The sequence below is a fragment of the Nannizzia gypsea genome, genomic scaffold (assembly GCF_000150975.2).
Source record: "Nannizzia gypsea CBS 118893 supercont1.8 genomic scaffold, whole genome shotgun sequence".
Lineage (NCBI taxonomy): Eukaryota > Fungi > Ascomycota > Eurotiomycetes > Onygenales > Arthrodermataceae > Nannizzia > Nannizzia gypsea.
The window spans coordinates 335,931-348,926 of NW_003345194.1; the positions used below are offsets into that span (position 1 = coordinate 335,931).

General features: G+C 50.5%; 4 protein-coding genes across 4 annotated transcripts in view; 1 reads left to right on the plus strand and 3 right to left on the minus strand.

Moving 5' to 3' along the window:
* MGYG_07970 (hypothetical protein) overlaps positions 1-686 on the minus strand; it is a gene marked incomplete at both ends in the record, with an annotated part of 3,014 nt that extends 2,328 nt beyond the window's left edge. The window contains 3 exons of the mRNA XM_003169755.1: positions 22-313; positions 385-477; positions 552-686. Coding sequence (XP_003169803.1) covers positions 22-313; positions 385-477; positions 552-686 — 520 coding nt within the window. The remainder of the gene's footprint in view (positions 1-21; positions 314-384; positions 478-551) is intronic.
* Positions 687-2,911: 2,225 nt separating this feature from the next.
* Positions 2,912-7,879, plus strand: MGYG_07971 (BTB/POZ domain-containing protein 1; the record flags this gene model as incomplete). The annotated part of the gene is made up of 1 exon (XM_003169756.1): positions 2,912-7,879. One exon carries the CDS (start codon positions 2,912-2,914, stop codon positions 7,877-7,879), a length of 4,968 nt encoding a protein of 1,655 aa, XP_003169804.1.
* Positions 7,880-8,350: 471 nt separating this feature from the next.
* Positions 8,351-10,138, minus strand: MGYG_07972 (hypothetical protein; the record flags this gene model as incomplete). The annotated part of the gene is made up of 1 exon (XM_003169757.1): positions 8,351-10,138. One exon carries the CDS (start codon positions 10,136-10,138, stop codon positions 8,351-8,353), a length of 1,788 nt encoding a protein of 595 aa, XP_003169805.1.
* Positions 10,139-10,667: 529 nt separating this feature from the next.
* Positions 10,668-12,897, minus strand: MGYG_07973 (vacuolar protein sorting-associated protein 27; the record flags this gene model as incomplete). Its single annotated transcript, XM_003169758.1, has 5 exons — positions 10,668-11,398; positions 11,458-12,229; positions 12,302-12,586; positions 12,650-12,782; positions 12,830-12,897. 5 exons carry the CDS (start codon positions 12,895-12,897, stop codon positions 10,668-10,670), a joined length of 1,989 nt encoding a protein of 662 aa, XP_003169806.1.
* Between the last annotated feature and the right edge of the window lie 99 nt (positions 12,898-12,996).

Genomic DNA, 12,996 nt, shown 5'->3' on the forward strand with positions numbered 1-12,996 from the left:
GCGTCATGTCTCCTGGCAGACCAGCCGAGGTGGAAGGGCCCAACTCGATAAACCATCTTTCCAGGATGACCTCGTTCCTTGCGCCGTGTTTCTTCTCTGTTGGCCCTCCAGGGGTATCAGAGAGAGCATCGAAGACGTCCCATCGCTTCCCGTGGTCGTCTAGGATGACAAGTTCTTCGTGCTTTTGGAGTTGAGAACCATCTATAAAGGTTTCGATGACGAGCGGCTCGGGCCGTTTATCGGTAGCGGTACAGTTCCGCCATTGGGTTAGATCTTCTCGCAGGGTATCTGTGTCATCGATCTCGACATTGAACTGCAATCGTTAGCTAGAACGATACGGAAATATGTCTATAAAGAAACCAAAGAAGAGAGCATTATAAGTACCCATTTATTTACTCTCTTGACACCCTCTCTGTATATCGGCCGTAAAACGGTCCTCGAATGAAGAATAATCAGCGCCGCTTTGGTATGGTAGTTCTGCACAAAACCCCGTTAGCATATATTTCTCTCATTCCGGCTTCTGGCTTGCTATCCCTATTCTACCAACGTACCTGGATAATCTGGTTGAGCTTTGCAAGCTGGTCCTGGACCTGCCTGTCTGAGAGCGGTCTCCCATCTGGCGGTATGGGAGGACTAGCAGGAGCCTCTGAGGCCGGCCGGGGCGCTGGCCGCGGTCGTTGATGCATTATCGACAGCCTCTCCGGCACTGATGGCGTTGTGAACTGTTGGTGTTAGGCTGAAGATAAATGACTTTCGTCGTCGTCGTCGTTGTAGTAGTAGTAGTAGCGGTGTCTATCTACTTTCCAGCAGAGGGAGCAAAAGAGGCGTGGGAAGGGGATGAATCACAGGCCATGATAACATAGCCTAAGCACCCTAGGATTTGTTTGTTCCTGTTGAAGGAGGCGAAGGAGGGAGAGGCGAAAAGGGACGTAGAGGAGGGAAGAAGTCGAGGTGGTTATTGAGCTGGCTCGGTACAGGCAGATGCGGTGGTGCCTCTGACTACCATGCTTTTTGGGGGTGGATGCTGGGTTCTAGAACTGGGTGGTAACTAGGAGATCCAAAGCGGGAAAAAAAAAAGGTAGCAAGAATCTCTGGCCAGGCAGAAGCGACTGAAGAAGAAGAAACGAGAAACCAGCAGAGGAGTGAAGCGCCGCAGACGTGGTTTGTTTGATGCAGGCTGGCTGCGTGCTGGATGCTGCAGTTGGTTGCTTGGAGGTTTGACGGGGGAGAGCTAGGTACCGCCGGGAAGCTTCCTCCACAGGGATGGGCCACACTAAAACCGAGAGATATGCGCTAGGCGGGCTATGCAGACGCAACAGAGGGAAAGCTCCAGCACCACCAGCGGCGTCTCTGAGCAGCGGAACGGGGAGACGAAGATATAACGACGAAGATGCGAGCCAGAGGAGCGGAAGAGGGAGAAGATGAAGTTGAAGACGAAGTCGAGCGATGGAGGTTGAGATGACTGAATCGGGCGAACACATGACCTGGCGCCTCCCGAGGTCGGGACGATAGCTGACTCAGCGGTATCTTTGGCTCTGATACGATCGCCCTGCTTTTTCTATCTACTCCGTACAGGCGGCTGCTTGCCGGGTTTGTCACAATATCGTTGTTACAAATATCGCAAAGGGGACTTGCTGTGCATCTTCACCGCCTCCTACCGCTGTGATACTCTGCGTAAAACTCCATCCTTGCTGTGTATCTCGATGTTCTCTTCATTGTCGCGACAGAGCCTCACTGTACCATACCATACCATACACACCCTATGAAGGATACATGAAATATACATGCTGACTAACAGCCTCACACCGCCCAGCCGAGCGGCGTCATTTCCTACTGGTGCAAAATGTCCTTGCTTTGTGTGTAATTTATAGCTCTTCTGTACTGTCCTGTATTTTACAGTACTTATTCTGTACGGAGCAGACAGTCCTCGCTGCTATCATCAGACGATAACCAAGAGGAGAAGAGAAGGGAGAAGATGATCATGAAGAAAAAGCAGTGAAAGAGCGAAAGAACCAAAGCGAACAAGAAAAGAGCCAAGGAAGCAAATGGAAAAGAGTCATAACTGACCGACCCTGCAAGGGGGCGTCACCAGTCAGGGAAAATCGCCCTTGTTCTTCTCCACACACCGCATGAGATGCTTCATACACATCACATATCGTCCCTTGCTGCCTAGTTGACGTCGACGTTGGTGTCCCACGTCGATCGAGGGTGACGGCGCGGGTGCTAACGTCCAGACGAGTCGCAGCAGGCCAGTCAGCCGTGGCAAGTCACTTGGCGAGGCCACGCTCTGGTGGACGCAGGCCCAAGGGCGCTGACCTTATCAGGGCCTCATCCCTGTGACTGCCCTGGCCTAGGGGCCTGTCCTTAGGGCCTGCCTTTAACGGAGACGCTGCGAGGCCTGACCTGCTTAGCGGGGGCCTCTTTAACTGGCTTTACTTAAGCCTCTTAACTAGATCTGGTTAAGCCTTTAACTAAAGCGCTAACTGGCTGGTGATGACATAATCAACCACGTTCGTGCGCTCGCGGGGTTCTGCGGCCTCTGATTGGCCAGCTAGCTTTGCCTGCGACCTGCTCGAGCTTCCTCCAGAGGTTCAAGGGAGGAAGACATCCCACTTCGCGCGTCTTCCAACCTCATCCTCGACTTCATCTCCATCTTCGTCCTCGTCTCGTCTCGTCCCTATCGCCATCCGCATCACCGCTGATACCACGCACGGAAGCCTGTCAAGACCGCAGAGACCGCAGAGTGACTTGAGCCGAGACTCCAGGCAGCTCCAGACCACCCAAACGAGCCACATCACCAAGATCATCGACCGGGGTAACAAGCTATAGTTACAGACCACGCAGCGGAGGAGGGGATATACAGGCAGACAAGCCAGCCAGGGCTCACACGGCAGCCCTCTCGCGGCGGCACATGAGCTGGCAACTGCTTCACTTCTTTCTCCGGGACGATGTCGACGCTTTCTCCCGCCTCCTGGCCGGCGCCACGTTCACCACCGCGCCTGCACCTCCCGGCACCAACGCCAGCAGCAGCAACACCAACAATGCATACAAGAACTCCTCCGCGGTGATAGGCGCCTCGTCTCTTTCATACGGCTCGCCAACAGCCTTCTCCAAGCACCGCCGGAAGTCGTCCATTTCGTTTTCCTTCTCTCCGGCAGACCGGCAGGCCTTGGCCAATACGACGCTGACACGGAATGACATCAATGCCAGAGATAAGCATGGCCGGACTCTGATGCACCTCATTGCTTCCTCGGATAAGGAGAGTGCATACGGGTTTGCATCTGCTTTGTTGGCGGTTCCAGTGCCCTTTTTGGATATATACATACAGGACGCCGAGAGTGGGTGGACATGCTTGCACAGGGCCCTCTATGCTGGAAATATATCTATTGCACAAGCAATACTACATAGAGATGGTAGTGGTGGTCTGGTCAAGATCAAAGACAGGGAAGGCAACAGCCCCTTTGAAGTCTTCCATTCTAGTGTGGTATACGATACCCCGGTGGACACAAGAAAGGCACAAGACGATAGTGAGGATGAAGAGAGTGTCGAGGCAGACGATGAAGTCGGAGGAGAGCAGTACGGTAATGTCAAGTCCGTTGCTCCACGAGTTAGCTTAGACGGCGACGAGCTGTTCACTTTTGGAAGCAACAAGAACCTCTCGCTGGGCGTGGGGGACAGTGATGATCGTCAATTCCCTGAACGCATCACTTTGCCTCGTTCAGAGGCCTTGATACATCGTTTTTACGAAGAGAAATATGAAGATTCGCCTGAGTCTGAAACACCAGAGGAGATCCCGTTCCTTGTCCGGGCTACGCCCCTCATCGTGCAGGACGTGGCCATGTCCAAGCTACACACTGCCATCCTCACCACAGACCCCTGCAGTAACTTGTACATGTGTGGGTTTGGCCCTGGTGGAAGGCTTGGGACTGGACACGAGGGAACATCTTTTAGCCCAGTGTGCGTGGACTCTGGTGCTATCGCGGGCAAACGTATCACTAGCGTTGCTCTCGGCCTAGACCACACCATCGCCATCTCAGACCAGGGCGAGGTCTTCTCCTGGGGAAGCAACAAACACGGCCAACTAGGCTATACTTTGCCCAAAACTAAGCCGACTGCAAGCTCACCCAACGACGTTCCCACTCAACTGTCTCCCCGCCAGATTTTCAACCCGTTCAAGCGAGACCGTATCCTAGGTGCAGCTGCCTCTTCTATCCATTCCGCTGTCTTCACTTCATCTGCCCTGTATACTTTTGGCCGCAATGATGGCCAGCTTGGGCTCATGGATGCGGATGCTAGGTCTCTCACCACACAGCCCATACCTCGCAAAGTGGGAGCTTCGTTGTTTAGTGTGCCTATCTCTTCAGTGTGTGCTATAGAGCGAGCCACGGTCGTCTTGCTAGAAAACCATGAGGTCTGGGTATTTACACATTATGGCTACTCAAGGCTCATCTTCCCGTTAACCGTGTCGGTATCCAACTTCATCCGTAGCAGCTTTATGGCTACACGATACGGTGCCGGAGAGATCTATGTGACTAAGATACGTGCAGGTGGAAACACCATCTGTGCCCTCTCAAACGGAGGTGAAGTCTTCACCGTTTCCGTTCCCGGGCGGCGTGAGGAAGAAAGAGATAGAGACGGTAGCAAGCAAATGTCGACTTCAGCTTCAGCTTCGGCATCAACCACAAACCCCGCAAAGATTCGGAACTCTCTTCCACAGCCTACTCGTACCTGGGCAGTTAAGAAGAGCCATATGGCCGTTTGTGATGTTGATGTTGGACAGGATGGTTCCATAATCATTTGCACTAAATCTGGCACAGCATGGCTGAAAGAACGAAGAGCGGGTATCAAACCCACTGTTACAGCTGTGGCAGCCGGCAAGGAGTATAAATTCGCCCGAGTCCCTAACATATCTCGTGCCGTCGGGGTACGCAGCAACGCATTTGGCGCTTATGCCGTCATCCAGCGTACCTGCGATGTAGCCAGACGAAATATCTTGGTTGACGAGCCGAGATTAAGGGCTGATATTAGACCCCTAATACCCTTTGGAGAAATCATAGAGATTATTAATGAAGGGCAGGGAAGAATTGACATCCGCAAACCGATATCTCCCTACAAGAGCAAAGACGCAGATGAGGGTGCTGATGTCGACGTTGAAAAAGAGATGAGTTCCTTACTTGATACCCAAATAGCTTCTTCATCTCTTTCCAGTCCGTCTATCGCTTGGCTATCTACCTCCCTAAGTGACACTCGCATCCCTGTACATGAGTTCATGCTCTCATCTCGCAGCCCTATCCTTCGCAATGCTCTCTCCACCTTCAGGAAAGAGTACTACTTCAGTCTTCCGGGGGCTATGTCTATCGAGTATGATAAGGCCGGTCAAGTGCATCTTTTATTGACCAATATTTCCTTCCTAGCACTTTTCAACTTGGCCGTATACCTATATACGGATAGGCTGTACGACGTCTGGCTCAGAAACCGGAACGATAAGAAGCAGACAGATGCAACCCTGGCCAATGCAGCCTTATACCGCCAGGTCCGTATTGAGGTACTCAAACTAGCGGCTGCATTGGATATGTCGGGGCTTGAACGTGCAGCAAGAATAATGACCCAGCCAGCAACAAGTCTGCCTAATGACATGGCCACTGCCATCAAAGACACGTCCTTCTTTGACACAGCTGATGTACTAATTGAACTCAGTGGAGACGAAGAAGTCAAGGCACACAGTCATATCCTATATAGCCGATGCACTTTCTTTGACGGCCTCTTCAGAGGCCGAGCAGGTGGCCGCTGGCTACACGCGAGAGTTTCTGGTACGGAACGGGAAGTCCCTGAACCCATACACGTTGATTTATCTCATGTGGAGCCTAGTGTATGGGATTTCGTTATGCGATATTTATACTCGGATATCGATGAAGAGTTATTCGACAACGTGAATGTTTCCAACACCGATGCATTCATGGATATAGTCATCGATGTGCTAAGCGTTGCAAATGAGTTGATGATTGACCGGCTGGCGCAAATATGTCAACGGAGGTTAAGTACATTCGTTACCATACAGAACGTATGTCAACTTCTTAACGCAGTGATGCCGTGTTCCGTGAAGGAATTCAAACGAGCAGCGTTAGAATTCATATGTTTTAATCTCGAGATCATGCTTGAACACAGATTACTTGATGAGCTCGATCCGGACTTGCGTTGGGAACTTGATCAAATGTGCCAGGATAAGCAACTTACCTCTCAGCCCATCTCACGCGGCCGTAACCCTGCATCCTTCCTTGCCGAGCGCTATCCAGAAGTTGTCCCACTTATTGAGCAGGATAAGAATTGCCGTGTTGATGCAATGAAGCTTCGCTCTCATTTACATGAAGATGAAGTTCGTGACACAATGCTTCGACCTGGGAGCTTGGAAAGAGATAAGACATCCATGTCTCCGCTATCACGGAAAGGAAAACAAGTCGGTATCATTACACCACCGTCAGATAAGCCACCCGTTGTGGCAAGCCCAACGCTTGTTCCAAAGAGATCAGTTGGCGATCTAATATTCCAAATGGATGATGAGCCATCTCTTCACACCGACGGTCGACGTGGAGATAGTCTGAGGCCAACACCGGCAGGTAGCTCCCGCGGCTCGCCACGAAACCAGCCTCAACCTTCAACTCCCGGCTCGGGACCTAGCCTAGGCCTAGACCTAGGACCAGCCACTTTCCCCCAACTTTCAGGAAAGCCGTCATATACCAACCTTCAGCCATCTAGAGCCATGTCTAAAGTCAAGGATATACCCCAGGCTCAATCAACTAGTAGTATCAACCATAGCATCACTCCAAATTCTCCACCAGCGAAAGCCCCTTGGTCCTCTATCACTCCAACAAAAACGCGTGCCGGCCTCAGAGACATAATGGCAGAGACCAACAATTTAAGCACACCCCCGTATCGTATTGAAGGAGTCTCTCGCCCTGAAGCAGAAGCAACACGGAACTTCTCGCCAAAGCTATCCCAAAAGGAACGCAAGAAGCTTAAACAGCAGCAGATGGCCGCTGAACAGGAACACAATGCTATCAGCAATACCCCCATCTGGCAAATACCCCAGTCGCCTAATCTTAAACCAACAAAAGCCGATACTGATGTTGATGCAACATCAGTACCAGCACGTGCCGCTACACCAAAAGCACCACTTACTCTCCGCCAGACAGTAGCAGGTTCAAACGCAACTCCTGGTTCTTCAGTATCCCCACATATAAAACCAACATACCCACAGACGCCTCCCCGCACACAAGTCTCTAAATCGATGGTCATCAATGCGTCCCAGACAAAATCCTCCGCATCCCCCTCTGTCTCCGCTGGCCCAGGAACGTCCCAAATATCCCTTGCAACAATTCTTCTTCAGCAACAAACTGAAAAAGATGAAATTCACGAAGCAGCAACAGCAAAACATAACCTGCATGATATCCAGATCGAGCAAGAGTTCCAAGAGTGGTGGGACCAAGAAAGCAAGCGTGTAATGCAAGAGGAGCAAGCCGCGGAAACCAAGGCTAAATTGGAAAGCGAAAAGGCAAGAAGTAAAAGGGGGAGCTCCCAGCAGAGGTGGTGGGAGGGGACGAGGAAAGGAGGAGGACAATCACGCCCAAACACTACCAGGGCCGTTGAAGGTTCTACTTCTAGACCTGCTGGCGCAGAGGCAACTTCGACAGCGAGACCAGTGGCAAATAACCAAGCAGGACACCCACATTCCCAGAGTCGAACATCCGTTCATACAGATGATAAGGATAAGAAACGGCACTCAGACCGGGATCGTGGCAGAGGTCGGCATAGAGGTACACCCCGCACGAGGCGGTGGAACAGTTCGTGCCCAAAACGTTTAATATCTTCTTCAGTTGCCTAAGTTGATTCTATTCCTTGCATGGCATCGAGTTAATCTCGGTTTTGGGCTAGATGATTATCCACATGATATTCTCTGCCTGATATTCTCTGCCTGATATTCTCTGCCTAATATTACTCTTCGTTTATATCGTTTAATCGTCTTTTCCGATTATGTTCGGATATTTGGATTTTAACATGTCCTTTCCACTTCTTGTCGATTGATTTGATAGACGCACATGATATTGTCGAGTTACAGTTTAACTCGTATGTTTTATAGAGAAAATCATTTGATTGTCCATGAATTTGACTGGTTCGAATTAAACATTTACGATGTTGCGGACATTGCTAGATATAGAGCACTTAGAATTTTATCATTAATGGCTAAAGCTGACCAACCTATAAATGTTGATAAATGCAGCCAATATACGGTTTGAAGATAATGGTACACAAACAGAATAGAATGAATGAAATAACCCCCCTTGAACAGAGGCATTCAATCACCTGGAGCAGCAACTTCAAGACTATTCCACATACGGCGCACCAAAAGCTCCTCTTCCGTGAGTTGGTAGCCAGCACGAGATGAGATATCATTGTTTTGATCATTAAGGTCATCTGAATCGTCATTATAGGCTTCTTCATGGTCCTTAAACCGTACCGAGCCTTGTCTCCCCGGTTTCGAAGGGTTTGATGAATGGCTACCATTGCGTGTATGTAAAGAAGTTTCGTGGTTGATATCATTTGAGTTCAAATGTGCAGGGTTAGAAGAAGCGCCGGGTTGAGATGTCCCGTCCTGTCCGGTAGGAGGCTTGGTCATGTCGTACATTCGATTTAGGCTGTCTACGACTGGATTTCGGAAACGATGCATGACTGAAAACTCACTAGCGAGTCGTTCGTACACCTTCTTTATCCTTTTGGACTCTCCTTCAGTTGATGGGCCGCCAGCAAATCCACTGGCAGCGGTAGAGGCACGATGGGGATCGAGCGCTGATCGAGCATGGGCAGCGTTTGAATCGATTATCTGAGGCGCTACAACTGGTGCCATGGGCCCCATTGAGGTCTCTGATGGGGAGGTTGAGAGAGTTGCAGTTCGCTGAAGCCAAAGCTTTTGCTGTGTTCGGGAATGTGGTTCGGCGGGTCGACGTCTAGAAGGTGATTTAAGCGCTTTCGTTATAGCTGCCTCGGGAGAAGGTGGTGTGCGGGGTTGATAGTTAGGAAGAAATGAGGAAGGGGTAGAGAAGTCGGACTCAGAGCGGCCGCCGGGGTGGCTCCCCCCGTTTGGATGAGTTATTAAAAATCGAGATACCCCTACATCAGTAGATGAAGGTGTAGCATTAGGGCTGAATCGCTGGGTGTCTTCCCTTTCATTACTGTGGCGTGAGTCAGGCTGGTTTATTCCACCGAGGCTCGATAGATTGGCAAACGACGATACACGAGAGCTTCGTTCCGGCGGTGCCTGAGTAGCTGTAGCAGAGACAGATGAGACTGCTGGAGGTACCATGCCCGAGTGCTGGCGACTAAGGAGTCGTTGGGGTACGTCGTTTTGACCTTGTTCTGTTGGTTGGGCTATGTCTCCGGCCGACATTGTAGATTCTGGTTGTGTTTCGCCAGCTGCTGTTCCCTCGCTCGGTTCAGGTTTCATATCCGCTGCGTTATTCTGTTGGACCAAAGGCGACTTGGTAAATGTCAAAGTGGTACTCTGGGGATTTCCGTCAGTATTGCCAGCCTTGCCCACAACAAGTGAATTCCGCCTTGTACTCGCTCCTGAAGGTGAACTATGGTCCTCCCATTCGTCGTCGTCGTCGTCGTCGTCATCGGAGCCCGCAAGCTCAAAGCCCACTGACTTCTTTTCTTCTGGTTTCTCGATCCTGCTCAGTTCACCTAGTAGGTGGCCCTTCTTAATGATATTGCCGCTTGAACCCTCTCGTTTCAAAATGGGAGTCGAAAGGTTCTTCCTCATAGTTGGATTGTTTGATGATACGCCGCCCAAGGCTACCGCAGAGCCGTTCCATCGGACATGATGCCCTGTCTTTGGACTAGTGGCAGGCGATGAAGGGGCTGATTTCTTCCTTGCATGATGCCGTCGGCTGGTCACGGGCGCTTCTTGTCCTCCGTGGAGATCACTGGTTGCGTTGTGCGCCATAGCCAACCGCTGCAGTTTATTCAGATTCATCTGTGACGTGTTACGGCCATGCGCGCGCTGTCCTCCAACCACATGCGGACGGTGAGGCTTATGCCCAGCCGGCTTGTGCGGCGGGGCATGCGTATTGGGAGGTGTCGACATAATGCGCTCGCTAGGGAACACAGGCGGGTGGCCGTATCAATCGTTCTCCCTCGAGCCGTTAACTTGGATGTTTCAATTATTATCTTGATATCATCAAGGAGGCAGAAAGTTGAGCGAGGTTACCAGCACGTGATCCAGGCTGCTCAGGTAGGCGGTTAAAATCTTGGCTAGCGTTTACGGCGTCTATCAGCACGGAGTTATCAAAAGTATGAATTTCGTCGAGTTTCTTGCATCGTTCTCTGATATTCAACACTGACAACTATCATAAAATATTTCGTTAGCCTATTAAGGGCAAAGAAGCTTCTCCCAATCGATTGTAACATAGAAAATAAGTCAAGACTTGAAGGTGATGACGATGCTAATGCCCAGCCTCTATTCAATACCGGAGTAAATAAAAATTTAGCCCAATGACTAAAAGGGTTACATCTTGCAATCTTCCTGGTGATTAACAGTAAACTATTCTTTAGTAAAACAGGTAGAATATCATAAAAATTCATGAGGTAGTTATTTAGTAGCCTATCTCCCTAGATTAAAGTTCGATTAGGCTTTCCTCAACAAGTGGTTTTGGAGGCGCCTGTTGTTGCGGTTGCGGTTGCGGTTGCATGTGTGGCTGCGGCTGCTGTTGCTGCTGCTGTTGTAGTGGAGGTTGTAGGGCGGGTGACATGTAGTTATAATTGGGATGTTGTCCACTCGTCGGGACAGGAGGGGTGTAAACAGTTTGGTGAGGGGTTGCGGATGGTGGTGGGTACTGGGTAGGGGGATACTGCTGCGTTATGTGCTGTGGCGGGGAGACGGACTCTGTTCCGTGTGGTGAAGATTGTGGAAGATCTTGAGGGGCGTATGGATAAGAGGGCTGTTGAGGCGGTCGGGGGAATTGTTCAGAATTTCTGGGCTGAGAGTGCAGGCTACCGTGGGTGGACGCCCTCCGGTCAAAAGAGGAAATGGACGAAGGTGCCTGTCCTTGGTATTCGTGTGCTTGTTGTGGCGGCGGTTGTGAGTAGTTATTTGGGTACTGGGGATATGCCGACTGATGAGGTTCAGGAGGTGCTCCGGTTCCAAGGTAAAAGTTTTCGGCGCCTTCGTGGCCGCCAGTGTTATGTTGTGCCATAGATGGGTAGAAGTTGGAACCCGACTGGGGGCGAACATTATCATATGCATTCAAAGTCTGGCGAGAGTAGGTATTTGAGAGTCGTTCTTCCAACATGCGGTCGTAATATCGTACGACCGTTGACAGCTTAGCATGGAGATCAAGAAGTGTATCTACTACAGTTAGTACCTAGCCAGTTTGAAGACGTCATCACCACACGCTAGAATCTTACCATATTTGCTGACCGTTTCACCATATGTTCGAGCGAGCTTAGGCCGTAGAGCACCAATACTTTCGTATAATTCCTGAATTTGGGGTTCTCGGAGAATAGTCCCTGGAGGTTGGTGTTGCAGTCGGTCTACAAGCGTGGCCAACAAGTTTATATTTTCAGCTTCAACAGGAGTCAGCTCATAATCCTTTTTCGGTAATACCGCAGAAGGTTGAGTGGCTGCTGGTTTGTCGCTGAAAGCAGAGCTCTTCAGGGCAGCAGTGTGTTTCCGCTTCTGCTCCTCCACATCCTTTAACGACGCTTCAATAGCAGCCTTGAGGTCTGCATCTTCTTCGTCATCATGTTTCGGGGCGCTAACTTGCACCTTGGGAGGAGCGTATGTTGATTTAGGTTGTGGAACATAACCAGAGGACTGCCGGCCCTTTGAGTCCTCGAGACTCATCTGTAGTGCCCGTTTCAAATCCTCGTCAAAATCGTTATCAGCATATGCACTCCGAGGTTCCATACGGGGCTTATTCGCAGGGACCGCTGGCGAGCTTGACGAGTTACTGAACGAGCGTACGGCTGCGGTGGTGGATTTTGATGTAAGTTTAGCATAACAGCCATCATCCACCCGGACGGGTTGAATTATCCCGAGATGCGGTAGTGGCAGGGTCTTGCTTGAACATTGAGCATCGAACACATTCCCGCAGTTGCGACAGTGGTGTTTGCGATTTGTAAATGTAAATGCAGTGCGACACCGCATGCAGACATCAGAATCTATCCACTCAGGGGGCTACCAAATACAATCAGCTCTCTATCCGCCAAAATAAAAGATGAGAGTAAAAAAACAGCGCTGCCTACTTACAGCATCACTATCCAGCATTGTGCTTGCTATCTCGGTCTTTGGTGGGAAGTTATATCCGTCGTTCTGTAGTTTGCGGTAGGTTTCGGCAATATAGGATAGGTCGTTCCTGGGCTGAGCGGCCATGGCCCAGTTCTGTATGAGCTCTAGCATCTTGGCCTTGACATCGTAATTCAGCGCATTTGGGCCCTCGGTTTTGAGTAAAGATACGAGGTTATCCATGAATTCCCGGGATGCGATCTCGACGAGAAAATGCCGACCGCCATTCTTCACACAGGTATCGGTCAACTATGTAGACGGTTCAGGTTAGGGATCAAGCTCCAACAACGCGTATCATATCAACAAACAGACCTTAAGCGTGGCAAGCTGAACGTTAGGGTTCTTCGTCTCCAGCCTGCGCTTCAGCACCTTCATAGCCTCCTTAGGCTGCACCGTCTTGGACCGAATCAGATCTGAAATCTCCAGGTTCAAAGCGATATCCTCCCTGCAAACTGTTAGCGGCCGTCATCCATATCTAAGCGTATCACTTACAAGCTAGACGAGGTAGCCTTCTCGACCTGGTCGTCCAGCGGGGACGACGATGTAAACCAGCTTGTCATGATGACGACACTGAGGGAGAAGCTTGGGATGTCTGTAGCTGCAGATGTGGCTGTTGCTGTCAACGCATCAACGCTCCAGGCTGGTCAGCAAAAGAACCA